Consider the following 15,885-nt stretch of genomic DNA (forward strand, 5'->3'; position numbering starts at 1 on the left):
GGTGTGATAAGCTAAATCTGAGTAATCCTCAAGAGAAACAAAGCCATATGATGCCATACTACATATATATGGAAATATTCTAGATATATGAAAAACATATAACGCATCAATTACAAATCGTATGTAAAAGCACATTGTACAGGATTTATCTCATCCATGGATGAGTTGTCCACTGAGACTGCTGTCCATGGACGAGTTGTCCACTGAGAAAGATGTCCATGGACGAGTTGTCCACTGAGAAAGATGTCCATGGACGAGTTGTCCACTGAGAATGCTGTCCATGGACGAGTTGTCCACTGAGAAAGATGTCCATGGACGAGTTGTCCACTGAGAGTGCGGTCCATGGACGAGTTGTCCACTGAGAAAGATGTCCATGGACGAGTTGTCCACTGAGAATGCTGTCCATGCACGAGTCGTGCCACAATCGTCCCGCACTTTGTTCGTACGCTTTCTTAAACGTCCGTCCCCTGTGGCGTCGGCCCCACGTCACAGTTGCCATGCAAACCCGGGTTTTAATCACCCGGCGTAAATCTCCTGCTCTGTACAAGGTTTGTGTGAGAAGTCACGGAACTACAACCACGAGACAGGAGCTGCAATCAGGCTCCCTGTACGACTAAATAGTTTAATAAAATAAATGGGCTTTAATGGTGCCAATTACCGCACAAATAAACAGATGGACATTTCAACAGTAATTGTGACACAAACGCAGACAAACTCCAGCGAGCTGGCAGGTTGCCAGAGAAGAAAATATAAGTCCAATATATGTATATATTATGTTCAGTAAGACTGAAACAAGAACGTATGTAACAAATGAAGAGAACATTTTATATATAGAAGGGATATTAAGCTAATATGTAGATGTATTTTATCGGGCTCAAAGGCACTTAAACACTCGCACAGGGGGGGACATGGGTGATTGAACACGCAACTCTGAGTCATAATGTTGACAACAAACATCACTGTTATTCATGTTAAATATCCAGACTTAGGACCGATGCATTTATTTGTCCTCTTGGTCTTTCTTTGTCTCTCAACTGGAAGGTTGCAGGTCGGTTTGATTCCCATCGCCCCCTGTCCACATGTCGAAAGCATCCTTGAGCAAGGCACTGAACCCCAAACTACTTCCAATAGACGGACTGAGTGCAGCGCCTTGTATCAGCAGGTGCTTCTATTGGTGTGTGAGTGTGTATTATTGCAGTAGTTTAGAAAATACTCTGTTCAGCCTTTCATTACATTACAACATGGCAGAGATTACTGCAAAACCACAATTGTTGTCTGCCCTTAATTACAATGATGCTGTTGCAAAAACAGGTAAATGAACAAAACTCAAACATGTACAAGAGGTAGAGTTAAAACTATGGAACATTGCTAGCTTAAAATGAAAGTAAACAAACAAAAATGTTTCTGTATGATGTGGTAGAACTACTGAAAAGCAGGCCCGCACCCTGCAACCCTCGATTTGTAATTCCATTCCGTACCACAAGGTGGTGTTAGTGAGTCACTCGAGTGGCGGTTTGTCTCTCAGTCCAATAGAAGAAGAAACACAGGTGATTGAAACACATCTAGAAACTGACGAAACACGACTGTGACTCATCGCTGCCACGTAATGCACAGAAAATGGCATTACTGAAATGTGACATCCTTTGAAGCAGCTTTGAAGCAGCGAGGAGCGACTTTGATGTTTGTGGTTGAAGTGTGACGTTTATCCCGACAAACATTTTAAACAGATCTTCAGATGTTATTGAAAACAGAGGCGCCTCATGACCGCGGTGATAAATCAGCCCACTTTTATGTTTTCATTCGTCATCAAGAGTCAACAATGAGCCCACTTGGCACAAACAACTTCAACAAGCCTTGGCTGAGTCAACGTCTAAATGGCCACGTGTGTAATTGGAGCAAACATCTGACAAAACTTGCTGCCCTCTGTGAGTAATTTCTGTACATGTGGACGACCCTCCGGCGGCGTTTGAGGCAAGCGCCGATGAACCAAGCTGCTGTTGTCTCGTCAAACTGCTTCTGAGAACTCTACAGGTGCGGTTCCACAGCACTTCCTGTCGTGGAGCGTCGTGGGACGGGACGAGTTTTCACGCGGTCCGACTTTAAAGTTGTGGATGGTACGGAAAGAACGCGCGACTGCCGGGTAAAGACTTCCCGCTACCCCTCCGTTGAGGTACCGGGCACCGAGGAACGGGTCTGTGAGGAGGAGCGACGGCGCCACCATCTGCTGATTGGTCAGTGAAGATCGTCTCTCCGGACTTGCCCACAGTATTTAATCATTTAATCGGTCGTAAACCTCCAGCTGTTTACATGCGCTGCTTTGTGCTCACTGGTTGATTTGTTAACTGGGTTTATTGAAACGTCGGCGCAACACAACATCGCCGAGGTGTTTTAATGAGGTACACCTCGTGTTGCGTTGCGTCGCTCCTCTCAGGAACAGGAGGCGGAGCTTCAGCAGGAGCTGGACGCTGCTGTTCACAATGACAAAGTTAAACCTGAGTCACAAGAGAACGACCTGGATGGCCGCTGGCCGCTTCCGTGTTCTCCGCTGGAGCGTCTCCGCGTCGTTCACAACTCCACCTACATCTTTACCGTACTTTCTGTTGTGGGACCAGAGTCAAGAATTGGTCTTTGCCGTACCGTAAACCCCCCGCTCTGCCACGTACTGTGTGGTGGAACAGCGGCTTAATAAGCCCCATTACTCAGGGATTCGCCTCTTCTCTCCCCGCCTGTTGCTGGGGAACATCTGAGGATATGTTGGACCTTGCAATCTGGTTGCTGGGAGGACCCGACAAAACGCCTCCCGGTCCCTTCATTCACTTAAAGTACAGCAGTAATTGGAGCTCTGGAGCTCGCTGGTGAGAGGAACTGAACCATTTATGAAAAGGGAGTTTAATTATGGCCTTATATTGATAGTAGTGTGAACTAGATCATTAAAAATGCTGACTCGGCTTGATTGAAATGGCTGTTGGTCAAACAGAGAGAGGGAGGACCTGAGACTGGGCGTCTGTCCTCGTCTCCTGGTGAATTCATGTTGCTTTGAAGTGGAGCTGATGGGGAAAGCCTACCGTTTTTTATTCCGTTGGCCCTCTCGTCCCCTTTATTGTCTAATTATTCCTTTTACATGCGGGCACAATAACAACGCTGTGTGCAGCCGCAACAATATGATTATGCACAGACACCCACACGGGGACAATCTGCCACGCACAATGGCGATCCAGATAATGGCATTACACATGCTCGCCGAGGCAGAGCGGAGGGCGTGTTGGGCCGAGTTTATCCGCCTGCCATCGTACATGGAGGCCGACACTCACTCAGTCTGTTGTGTTCAGATCTGCCCTCCATCTCGTCTTTCTCAAGCACTCGGGCCAAAGACGAAACCCCCCTAACTACCACCTCCCCATCCCCACACGACTGCCCCCTTTGTTCGTCTGTCTGGAATGTAGCTCCTGGCTGGTGGGGAGGGGGGGGGGGGGGGGGGCTGGGTGAAGGGAGCAAAACATCCTTCACAGCATTAGACAGCAACACAAACTCCCTCCCGCATGCACACGTACACACAAACACATGGCGTTGTCCAAGTGCACAAAGTTGGCTGGCTCCCAGAAAAAAATTCTCCTGCACACAAAATGCCACCAGACGTTTGAGGTGGCGCTGCACCGTCTGCCAGAGGAGCCAACAACTCACATCACAGGGGAGGAGTCCGTCACAAAAAAAAAAACTCTTACAGTGATCGACTGCCAGAAAACTCGCAGTAGATTTACAGTGATATTTATTAAAAGGTGGCAGAATTCACTTTCTAATGGCTTTCTAGCAGTGTGACGTGTCCCCATACTCTGTGTACGAGGCCCCACAAGTGAAGAAAGTCCGTCATCTGACTTTCCCTTCATGATGTCACGCGGGGAAAAAGACGAGCGCTGCCCTCTAAAAGTACAAGCGGGTGCCATTTTCCCTCCTCGCAAACAGCCTGTTCTCAGTCGAGTCACTAGAGGGACTTTTAGACTGAAATTCAGGACCATTCAGGATTCGTTGTTGGACCTCTGACACCTAATTATTGAAAAATATGGGACCTTTAATGACGTGCAGCCTTAATGGGACCTCAGGGAGGATAAGTGTACAAGTAAGCTCCATATATAAGTAAAACAGTTTTCAGATGTCTCGATGAGCCCAGTCAGCACATATAGGTGCCTCAGCAAAACAAAGGTTTTAATGGTCCCAACCCACAACCCAGTATGAAATATAACGTCTGAATAGGAGACGGGCTGCTTGCGCTGTATCCGATCAGGTGTTGTGGTGCGTCAGCAGAGAGCGCCCCTGCAGGTGGAAGCTCGCCTGCACACCCCTGTGCTCTGGTGGCATTTTCCCAGAAGCCGAGTTCTTAAAAGACCAAAGGCAGCCAGTTTTTTCTCCTACGCTGGTCGTTCGTACAGACGGTGGAGTACAGCGGAGCTACGACGGCAACACCGACGCCCGCGGGGAAAGTGGGACGCGGGCGCTTTAGCAAAGAGGAGAAAATGAAAGAAAAGAGAAAGAAGCAGCGGGGAGAAAGAGGAGAGAATGATGGAAAGAGAGTGGATGAAATGGGGCGTGAAGAGAGGAGTTGACGAAATATAGACTGAGGCGAGAGAGAGAGAGCGAGAGAGAGAGAGCGAGAGAGAGAGACAGAGAGAGAGAGAAGCTGTTGTGTTTTTCTGTTTCAACTCATCTGTGAATGACCCGTACTGAATATTAATGTTGTGAATATTTGAATGCAGATTATGTGCATTTCTATGAGGTGCCCTGAAGCAAATAAATCATTTTCCCCAGAGAGACAGACTGAGATTAATGTTTGGACAAGCGCTTCTCCCTGAGAGCAATCGCTTGCAGTTATTTCACATTTTCATACAAATACAGTGAGTCAAACAATTCAGCCTGTGTTTGGACATCTTAACTCGTATTTGAGAAGCACATTGATCCAGTTTACTACGATTTAGAAATGTGAGCGTACGGGAATGCAGTGATAACACGAGTACTCTGTGCAGCATCAGACCCGAAACCAAATACCGGTATCGGTGAATCCCTATTAGCATTTAATATTCTAGTATCGTGTCTGTATTTGCAGGTTTTGTCCAATTTAAAGTCAGTAGATTTAAGAACAACACTTCCTTTTTCCCGTTTTTGTATGTTGGCGAGAGTCGTCACGTCCGCTCGCGTTTAAAGTTTTGGAAAAGTCGAGATCTGTGAGACTGCCCCTCACATTGCTTCAGAGGAAAAAGAAAATGTTTAGGAAGCTCTGGAGAACTTAAAAACTACCCAGATTGTATAAGATCACGAGCATCAGATTGTACTTGATTTAATCGTTCTTCTTCCAGTTGGTTGGTTTAGTCTGATAATATTACAAGATTGTGGAAGTTACATCACAGAAAATAGGACCGGGCTTCCTTTTTTCTTTTCCGTTTAAGCAACAGAGCAGGAATTCCTCTAATCTTGAGAAAACACAGACGTAAAACAGAATTTACATGGAAATAATTAGATGCTATTTCTGTGTATAAAACTTGTTGTCCTGAAACCCTCTTTAGGAAAAGCTGCAGTGAAGACAAACTTTTTTGAGGTTTAAAAAAAGAGGAAAAAAAAGATAAAATTCAATTCACATTTCAATAAAATCTGAAAAAAAAAAAAAAAAACGTTATACACTCCAGAATGATTGCATGGATTTCGGCTAATTATTACATAATGGGAGTATGTATATATATATATATATATATAGACTTATATATATTTACAGTTTCTTTACCACATGATAGGATTTGTTGAAATGCTCCGTTTTAAGCAACAAAAGACGACCTGAGACAGAGACGGTGTGGACTGAGCAGCGTGTGGAACGCCCGACTCTCACTTACAATAGTGCTGACAGGACAGACCTGGCAACCCAGCGGCTCCACTGCAGCATGGAGCACGACACCACGACGAGGCGGCAGGACAGCCCTCATTACAGCGTGGGTTGGTTAACTTTGGTTTGCTTAACTCAACTCTAACTTCACAACTCTTTGTGACTCCGTCTAAAAATTTATTGATTTCACTAATGGGGCCAATGATGATATAACCCTTGGAGGTTCGTGTGCAATCAGGATTCGTTCCCCACCAGTGGAGAAGCACGCACACACGCGCACACACACGCACACACGCACGCACGCACGCACGCACGCGGTCAGCAACCAGCGGCTCTGCAACCACATGTGGCTCTTAAGCCGTTTTGTAATGGCGCCGTGATACGTAAATAAACATTTGATCTTATTTTGCTTTTATTTGCACACCAGTCATTTTATACAGGATTCATCTCGTGGATGAACAGGACTTTGAAAACAGCTTCAAAATCCCTTAAAAGCACTACAATTTGTTACAAAAAAAAAAGAAAGACAAAAGAAAAGAAAGCTTAAATGGCTTACAGATGGATAGAAAAAAAACAATACGACAATATGGTTAAAACTGTTCAAATGTCAACAATATGCTGAAAAAGAAGGATGGGACTGCGAACACCCGGGTCTAAAAACAGCTGAAAATGTTTAAAATCCTCAATTGTGATTGAAACTTTTTAAATGCAATAAAAGACACTATTGATGAAACTTCAGGCGCCGTTTCAGCCGCATTGTCGACGATCAACATGATTCACATCTGTGGGTAAAAGTTAATTTTGTGGCAAATCACCAAAAAAAATTTCTTTTAGCCACAGAGGTTGCAGACGCTCGTCTCGACCCCAGTGGAACATATAAAAGATCACAGATTTCTTTATGCCTCGTTCATCCACTTTGTAGTTCAATGGCTTTTATAATGTGCAATGATTTTCATGCTTTAATGCAGCAATCAGTGAGACGTCAGAGGCTAATTTTAACCAACTTATTACATTTAGAACTATGCCGGTTTGGTCTCGGGGTTTTCAGGAAACTTGTTTTGCTCAGACGTCTGGCAGAAACGACATTTAGAGCTCAGACTTCATTAAGAAGGATCTTATATAAGCGGGAATGTTTTCATGTTGCTCGAAAAGACCGAGGCCGTCACATGTATCAGCAGTGTTATGCAACTTAGTGATTGATTATTGATTTTTTTTTTTTAAACTTTACAAGCTATAGTGAATAGCGCTCGCAAGTATTGTGACTTTGTTCTAAGGTCATTTCGACGTCAGCAGTGTGAGAATCAGACCTCTCGACTAATCAAGAGGCCTGCGTCGAGGCCAGGTGGAACACCGGGCATCATCATCATCATCACTAACCCACCAGTGTGCCATCAGTCCTGCTAACACTCGGCGCCGGTTACCTAACCAGCACAGAATGCATCAATGAGCTGTGTGTGTGTGTGTGTGTGTGTGTGTGTGTGTGTGTGTGTGTGTGTGTGTGTGTGTGTGTGTGTGTGTGTGTGTGTGTGTGTTTGCAGTATTGATCGAGATGAGTATCTCGCTGCGGTGGAGGTGCGGACAGACACATAATCAAACGAAGGTCAGACTCTGGTCAGCAGGTTCGCCACTGAACAAAGAGCCGTTTGTACAAACTGTGAGAAAACCGGGATCAAAGAGTGTTCGTAAAGATTCAAGCATCTGCACCGACAACCCGACTCTAATATGCAGCAAGGAGTGTACAAGCAAGAGGAATGACAACGGAACCAGATGCTCAAAAGTGCTTATTGCCAGAGAAAACACAGTGAAGATATTTTGAGAAAACAGAAAAAAATGTGTTTAGTAATGTGTGCTTGAAGCTCAAAATGAGGGCGTGGGTATGTGGGTGCATCTCTGCCTTATTTAAGCCATGTTTACACAAAAACTGATATTTCTCCCTCTACGTTTACAAAAAAATAAATAAATCTTCATTGACGCAGACCTGTAGGGGGCAGCGTAACGAGACGCATTAAGCCAGTGGTTCTCAATTATTTTCTGTCATGCCCCCCCCCTAGAGGACAGAATTTTTTTCAGGCCCCCCCCTGAATTGTACGACCATTGATAACCTGATAATATTTATTTATTTATCTGTATAAGCCACTGTATGAGTTGCTGGCACCAGCATTCTGCATACAATCGCCTGATAATCAAAATAAATTAATAAAATGAGCTGGAGGCCCTTTTTTAATCGTTCAAGCATGAATAAAGACACCAATACTGAAAGTCGCGCCGCCTCACGCCCCCCCTGACACTCCACCACGCCCCCCCCAGGGGGGCTCGCCCCACCATTTGAGAAGCGCTGCATTAAGCCATGATAGCCCATCAGAAACCTGGAATCCTCGTGGCTGCGTTTATTTAAGGCCCAAGAGCAAAGGTATCCAGGTACGTGTAAACGTGGCCTGAGACAAATTACAATTAACACAAACTGCAGAAGTTTGACACATTTATTCTTTTTAATCACTTTGATGATGTGCAATTCGATCATTACACATTTTCCTCATGCATCTTCTAAGGCAGGGGTGTCAAACTGATTTCAGTTGAGGGGCCACATCAACCTGATCTGACCTCTGGAGGCCCAACAAGTCTAACGTAACATATTAAACTGCAGATATGGACAAATGTCAAAGTCTTTCCTTCTATTGATTCTTTTGTAACTGCAAGAATTTGCCAGTCTATTCTGAAATTTACATATTAAAGGAAATCAGATATTATTATATTTGCAAAAATAAAAACCCTCAGTCACCTGTATCTGGATATCGTATTTTTTTTATTCAGGATTAAAACAATTTGTCATCATCTGGAAATTGTTTTGAGTTTACGTGTCTAAAGTATCACTTCACATAAATTGGACACTTTATTGTGAAAGGTGTTGCGTCATGTGACCTCCACAGATGCATTAATTAATTCTGACCAAGGGCGGTTTTGAATGTCATTTTTGCCAATCTAGTGTTTTTAGATCAGCCTCTGTCACTTTTCAGATTTATACTTAAAAAAAAAAAAAAAATCACATGGTGGGCCGGATTAGATCCTCTGGCGGGCCGGTTCTGGCCCCCGGGCCGCATGTTTGACACCCCTGATCTGGAGAATGCCAGAGTCTTACAAGAAGGTCGAGCTATTAAGATTCTCCTGTCATCACCTGGTTAAGCTTCAGCCTTTCAAGCTCAAATGCTGGAATTTAAAAAGAAAAAAAAAAAAAAAAAAAGTCTTTTCAGTAAGTAATGCCAGCTTAATCTTTCCTGGAGCAGCAGAGAGATTAACCTGTACTGACGCAGTGGATAGAAAACAACGCAGATAGAAAATCACAGGCTTCCCCACCCGAGGACAGCTCTCTGCATGCAGGTGTATCGACCGAGGTTTCTCTGGTCTTGCGCTACACGTACACGTAAAAAAAAACAACGCAATATTTGCAATATCTGCTTTTTCAAAAATAACATCGTCCACAGCAGGTCGTCAAAAAATGTTACATTGACACAATCCGGCATGAAAAGCTGGTTAAGAGTGCGACATGAGGTGCCTCTCTCATCTGCTTTGCATGAACCACTTTCTTCAGTTTTTTTTTGGGGGGGGGGGGATTTATTCTGAAACAGTTCGCCGTTAACATCCCTAAATCTAATGGACCGGTCCCTGGGTGATGACGAATCATCCCTGAAAATTCCTTCGTGCAATTCGGGGAAGTCGTTTTTTCGGGAAAAGTTGGTAAAATGCGTACATGCAAACGAAAAAAATAAATAAATAAATATACACGCAGATGAAAAACATAACCTTCTCAGGCCATTTTCGTTGGCAGAGGTAATTACAGCCAATCCGAGGAACCAAAAGGGAAAGTCGTCGTGAAGCCTCGACGTCACCTTGGTTGCCTTCAGCCCGACTGAATGTCGGATCTTGTGTTGCACAGAGACGCAGCACAACTCACTGATCCCGGGACTTAATCGATGAAAACAAGCTACACCGACTTTTACAAAGGACTGGAATAACAGCCGCGACCGGACAGACGAGCTCTTCATCAAAGATTTTCTATCCCCGCAGCCGCTGCAGCTCAAACAAAAACAATCTGCACATCAGAAGGTTCCTCAGATGAACCGCCGGCCGCGTCTTCGCCGCCGTTAGCTTTGCTGCCGATGCCCGACCTCAGACGCCGCGTGCTAAAAACGACGTGCGCAGAGCAGAACTGTGCCGAGGCCACACACACAATCAAACACCCAAGAGATTATATTCAACTCAATATGATCAGGTGGCAGGAGAGGCCAATGTGCAGCGGCGGCGCCGATGGTCCGGCTCCAAGTATGAAGATTTATCGACGGCTACCTGGAGCTTAAGAGGATTTGCACGACCACTTCATGCAAACGACGAGAGAAAGGCGCCTTGTCTGCTCACAAACGCAGTTACTCACCTTCTGCAGGCTGGTTGGGTTCAGCTGGGTTTTATCGATGATCTTTATTGCAACCTGAGAGCAAACAAGGAGGAAAATAATCAGTAAAGCAAACGTCTCTGACCTTTTTTTTTTTTTTTTTTTTAAATATCCATCCGGCTTCAACCGTTTTGAAACTGATGTGTTGTTTCTTATTTGTGCACTCTGGATCTTATCGGCATTGCAAAATGACAATAAAAGTAATCTTCAGTCATAATTATAAAACTTCCCTATTTGGTTCACGCTCACATGCGCATCGTGATGCTAAATATACTTCTCATGACTGATAATGCAGCATTTTGGAATGTACAGATGTTAGAAGTGTTCATAACAAATCCAGTGACATTCCTAAATTATAAATGGTGGAATCAACATGATTTAGGTCACTTCTACATTTACCAATAAATCTGCGTTGAAACATCATATATAGGTGTTCATATCCTCACTTTGTTGTTTTTTCTTTTAATAGCATCACATAATAGAATGTTTTTTTTAATTTCCAAGTATTCTAACTAGTGCCTATAAAGGGTTAATCCAGAAGTGGAACTCATTCAGCTCCTGTTTTAATCTTAATCCAAGACAAAACTTTAAAAATACCAAAAAAACTCAAAGTGAATTAGTACATTTGGAGGAAAATTGTGAAATATGACTGACTTTCCACAAAAAAGTCTGTTATTCTTCATTTTTTTATTAAGAAAGCTCCAGTTTCATGTGGATCTTTTAACAACAGGTGTGAAATTATTTTTGCAGTTTCATCATACATCACAAGCCGTTTTGGCATTTCCTCCCCAGCTACTTTGCTTTATTACAATTGGTGGTTACAAACTAATCTTTCAAATGAATTAGAACTGCAAACACTTGCCAAGTGTGAAAAGAGGCTGAGGTTTCATTAAGCAGGACTGAGGAGGCGTATTTGATACGATCTAAGAGGCGAAACCAAGATAATATTCATTGAAATAAAAACTTCTCTGCTGGAAAGACTGCTTGTTTTCATATTGCCTGTATTAAACTGTATAACTATACAATTCAGTTGTGGTTTTAGTGAAAATAAAGGGACGTAAATAAACAAAAGTGTGGTAGTTATTGATTTCATAACGTTTTTTGTTTTTTTTTCTCCATTTATAACATTTAAAAAATAGTAGATTTGACCAATTGGACACAATGGGTTAATACTGAATACCAAACAGGAATGAGAAGATCACTGTTACGTCACAACTTCATTCAGTAATCAGATTACTGATGGAAGATGTTTAATGAAGTTAAAATTACTGAAGTTTATGGGGTAAAAGAGTTGGAAACCTGCTGGCTTTAGCATTAACAGTTAATATTTCGTCTTAACGAAATAGTAACTAAAACTTCTCTTGGCTGTTCGGCTACACGATAACAATTTTTTTTTTTTTTTTTTTTTTTTTAATCTGTGAAAACGACTTTCACAGTGGAAGAATTTCAAAATGTCCACGGAGGAAAGTTGCGCTTTTACTGCATTTTTTTTTTAAAATTCCTGTAAATAAGTAGGATTTGTCACATTGTGACTCAGTTATTATACAGACCCACTCAGTGTGTTGATGATATTATAATACTTTTTTAAGTGGAACAGTAACTGTAATCAAGTATATTTTTCAGTCGCTTTTACGGCTGAATCATAAAAATAAAAGCACATTAAAAGAGAGAGCTGCGGCAAAGAGTTTTAAAACAACAGAAGCTGAAAGCTGCTAAATAAGGCGAGAGGGCTTCATAAGAAGGTGAACGACACACAGTGACCCAGTCAGAGACCAAAACAGTCGCTCTCACATGATCCATCCTGCAGCAGACGCACAAAGTTTCTTCAGCCGGGCGTTATCGGCTCAAACTTATGTAGGTCAGAAGGGTTTCAAGAGAAGAAAGATGGCAGTGTGTCGAAACACAAAGGAGAGGAGCCCGTGACTGAGGAACTTTCACACTGGGATGGTCCGGGGATCGCTTCACTTGGGACCGGATCAAACAACCTGGAAAATGTCACGCAATTACAACCGCTGCTAGTTTGGAGACGCCGTCACTCGGGCTGGACGAAATTTTTTTTTGATTTAATCGATTTATCAAATTTGTAGCCGATAAGATTCTTATTTTGCACATTAAAGTCCACCGCCAGGCGCACACACAGTTATTTGCATTCCGTTCTACCATTCCTTGAGGGTCTCTGTAGCTGCTCTAGCCCCTTTTGCTTAAAACTGTACGCTTGAATTTGTTGAATGACCGAGCCTCAATGACTGTTTATTTTGGGATTGTTTATATGTATTTTTAGCTCCGAGGACAATCATAGTAATAAAGTTGCACTTCTGGCAATGTAGCCGACGTCTGCAGTCATTTCTAAGAGCATTGAGGGGAAGAAATACAAACTTCTTCCTCACTACTCCACGTCTGCCTGCGAGATATTTTTCTACTTTTTCTTTCTTCTTCAGAACTACGTGGCCGGCCGTTTGTTTACTACCCAGAATGCACTGCGTGCTACGTCACGTCCTCTCGCCCTCCCACCACGATTGTCCATGATTCAGCTCTGCTTCCAAAACATACGCTGCAAGTCTCTCCGCTCGCACACTTTCTGTTGAACTCACCTCTCTGCCGGTCAGGATGTGTCGGGCCAGTTTGACCTTGGCGAAGTTGCCCTTGCCGATGGTCTTGAGGAGGCGGTAGTTCCCGATGTGTGGGTGCTCGTCCGAGCACAAGGCGATGGAGTTACGGCATCGGGCGCCGAGCGAGCGGCTGGACCAGCCCGTTCCCTTCTCCGAGCGGCTGGCCGACAGGGAGGCGTGCTGAGGACGACATGGAGAGAAAAACTGAAACACAACCAACTACCACGCGACATCGACAAATATGGAACCACTTTACTAACCCTCTACAAGCATGAGACTACGATTACTTATATTAAGAACATTAAAAGCTACATATAGATACTTTACAGCTTCAGCAGCACCATCAAAATGCTGATTAGAAATTCACTTTAAAATGGTTTTCTAACTGTAATATTCACCTCCCTCCGGTAGTGGAGAGTCACTTTGCCCCTCCCACAGGTAGATGAGCTCTAAAGCTACGAGCAGGTGCCATTTTTTCTCCTTGCAAACGCTACAGATCATCGGCATTTGAAGGCACAGAGACAGAATCAGCCTGTTCTCAGTAGAATCGCGAGAGGGACTTTTAGACTGGCTGAAATTCAGGACCAAGACTGGATTTGGGGGAATAAACTTGTAATGTTGTTGAACCTCTGACACTGATGTGAAATCATTGAAAAACTGTATAATATAGGACCTTTAGGATGCACAAGGTTCAGCGTGATGTTGATGTTGGTGGAAAAGTTCAAATGAGCAGCAAAATAGTGGAAAAATTAGTTATTTCATCCACATCATCCACATCTTTTTTTTTTTAACAAAGTCACACAGGTTTGTGTTCCCAGCCTCTAAAAGCGGATTAATTCTACCTTATTCACAAAGACAGATGATTAAAGATGTTAAAAAAAAAAAAAAAAAAAGGCCACCCTGGTTGTTCTTTTTCTAATTGGCCCAAATGATCCTTTTTGAAAAGGCTAAAATACCAATAAATTGGTAGTTGCAGACCTGAACCTGCACAATGTCTGAGTAATGGTTAATGAAACTCCCTCCTGGAGATCAACAAACATCCACTCACAAAGACCTGGACGTCTGTTGTCACGTGACCACAAACTCCAGCCAGAGACGGTGAAAGTTATGGGGTTATATATTTGTGCCAAAATTCTGAGCGAGCGATGGGAAAATTTGAGCGCAAAAAAATTTATTGTGCAAGCACACTAACAGCATTTTGAGGAAATATTTAAATTGCGCAAAGACAAACTTGAGATTGCGCGCTCAAAAATCATTTCTGCGCTCAGATTCTTCCTCTGCACGCTCAACCTCTCTCTCTCTCTCTCTCAACCTCTCTCTCTCTCTCGCTCGCTCAAATCTCTCCACGTCCGCTCAAGTTCTGCTGTGCACTCGCTCAAAATGTGCAAAGCCCAAATGTGACAGACACGGTTGTCCACCAATCACAGAAATTTGGGGCGGGCGTTGAACTCTGATTGGTTGCTTCGGTTTCTGGAAGTGCCTCATAACCAACGAAGAAGAAGAAGGAAAAACAAACTGCGAGGGAAAACAGAAATAAGGAAAACTAAAGATAGTGATCCTGGATTACAACATGTTTTCCCTCGCAGTTTGTTTTTCCCTCCTCTTCTTCTTTTTCTTCTTCGTTGGTTATGAGGCACTTCCAGAAACCGAAGCAACCAATCAGAATTCAACGCCCGCCCCAAATTTCTGTGATTGGTGGACAACCGTGTCTGTCACATTTGGGCTTTGCACATTTTGAGCGAGCGCACAGCAGGACTTGAGCGGACGTGGAGAGATTTGAGTGAGAGAGAGAGATTTGAGCGAGAGAGAGAGAGAGATTTGAGCGAGAGATTTGAGCGAGAGATTTGAGAGCGAGAGCGAGAGAGAGAGAGAGAGAGAGAGAGCGCGCAGAGGAAGAATTTGAGCGCGCAATCTCAAGTTTGTCTTTGCGCAATTTAAATATTTCCTCAAAATGCTATTAGTGTGCTTGCACAATTAATTTTTTTGCGCTCAAATTTTCCCATCGCTCGCTCAGAATTTTGGCACAAATATAACCCCATAGAAAGTGAGCTGGTGTTGCTGCCGACGTCTCAGGATGACGCACGCACGCACGCCCGCCCGCCATGAAAACTCCAGCAAAGCCACAGCGAGATGATTTAAGAAAGCAGCGTTAGCAACGAGCCAGAGAGAAACTTGCAAGTCTGCAAATCTGTGTGGCCTCAGAGGGCGGCTGGAAGGGAGAGGATAAATCAGAGATGTGATCGTCCACCACTGGAGCAACGTGGGAGAATCTCACAACGGGAACTTTACAGCTCATTCACACTCAGGAAAATCAACGGAAATCAGGAAAAACTACATGTGCATCAGATCATGACAGATTATTCTCTTCAAAAAATCTGGAGTTGCAGCAAAGCTTTAAAACTTTTTAGCTAAAAAAAAACAAGACACATTGCAAATGTATAAAGTCATCGATAGAGACTTCCTGTAGCTTCTGCATACAAACACAAAGCATCTAACAAGCTGAAGAATATCAAGAATATTATCATAATATTGTCATGTAATAGCAATACAATAGTTATGCAGATGATGTTAATGTCTTTGTGCTCTGTCACTCTTATTTTTTATTTTATAGCATGTGTGTGTTCTGTCATTTTCAGCGCAATGTTAATGATATATTTTTTTGTTTAGTTTTGCGATATGCATACTGGAATAGAATCTTTATTGTCGTTGGGTTTACAATAGATTTGAAGTGCCAGCAGGTCAGTGCAAACAGTCAGAGTGTAAATATTGTCAATAACACGACTGGCACCCATCAACAATCACACTTCACATTAAACATTTCAACTTAATTTTACTACTTCACATGAGGAAATCAGCCAAAGCATGCAAGTGTAAAGTTCCACTTTAATTTAAATGCTGAGGATATGAATGATCCCTGACTCTAGTAATAGTAATTATACACGAAAGGGGGGGGGACGCATATTCCTCCA

The 15,885-nt window shown here is 43.2% G+C and overlaps 1 protein-coding gene across 2 annotated transcripts in view; it reads right to left on the reverse strand.

The window, feature by feature from the left end:
- mark4b (MAP/microtubule affinity-regulating kinase 4b) overlaps nucleotides 1-15,885 on the reverse strand; it is a gene marked incomplete at its 3' end in the record, with an annotated part of 73,934 nt that overhangs the window by 33,863 nt on the left and 24,186 nt on the right. For both annotated transcript variants that reach the window (XM_080503464.1, XM_080503465.1), the window contains exons 2-3: nucleotides 12,899-13,096; nucleotides 10,290-10,343 (exon numbers count right to left, since the gene is read on the reverse strand). In XM_080503464.1, coding sequence (XP_080359590.1) covers nucleotides 10,290-10,343; nucleotides 12,899-13,096 — 252 coding nt within the window. The remainder of the gene's footprint in view (nucleotides 1-10,289; nucleotides 10,344-12,898; nucleotides 13,097-15,885) is intronic.

This window comes from Blennius ocellaris, assembly GCF_963422515.1.
Source record: "Blennius ocellaris genome assembly, chromosome: 2".
NCBI lineage: Eukaryota > Metazoa > Chordata > Actinopteri > Blenniiformes > Blenniidae > Blennius > Blennius ocellaris.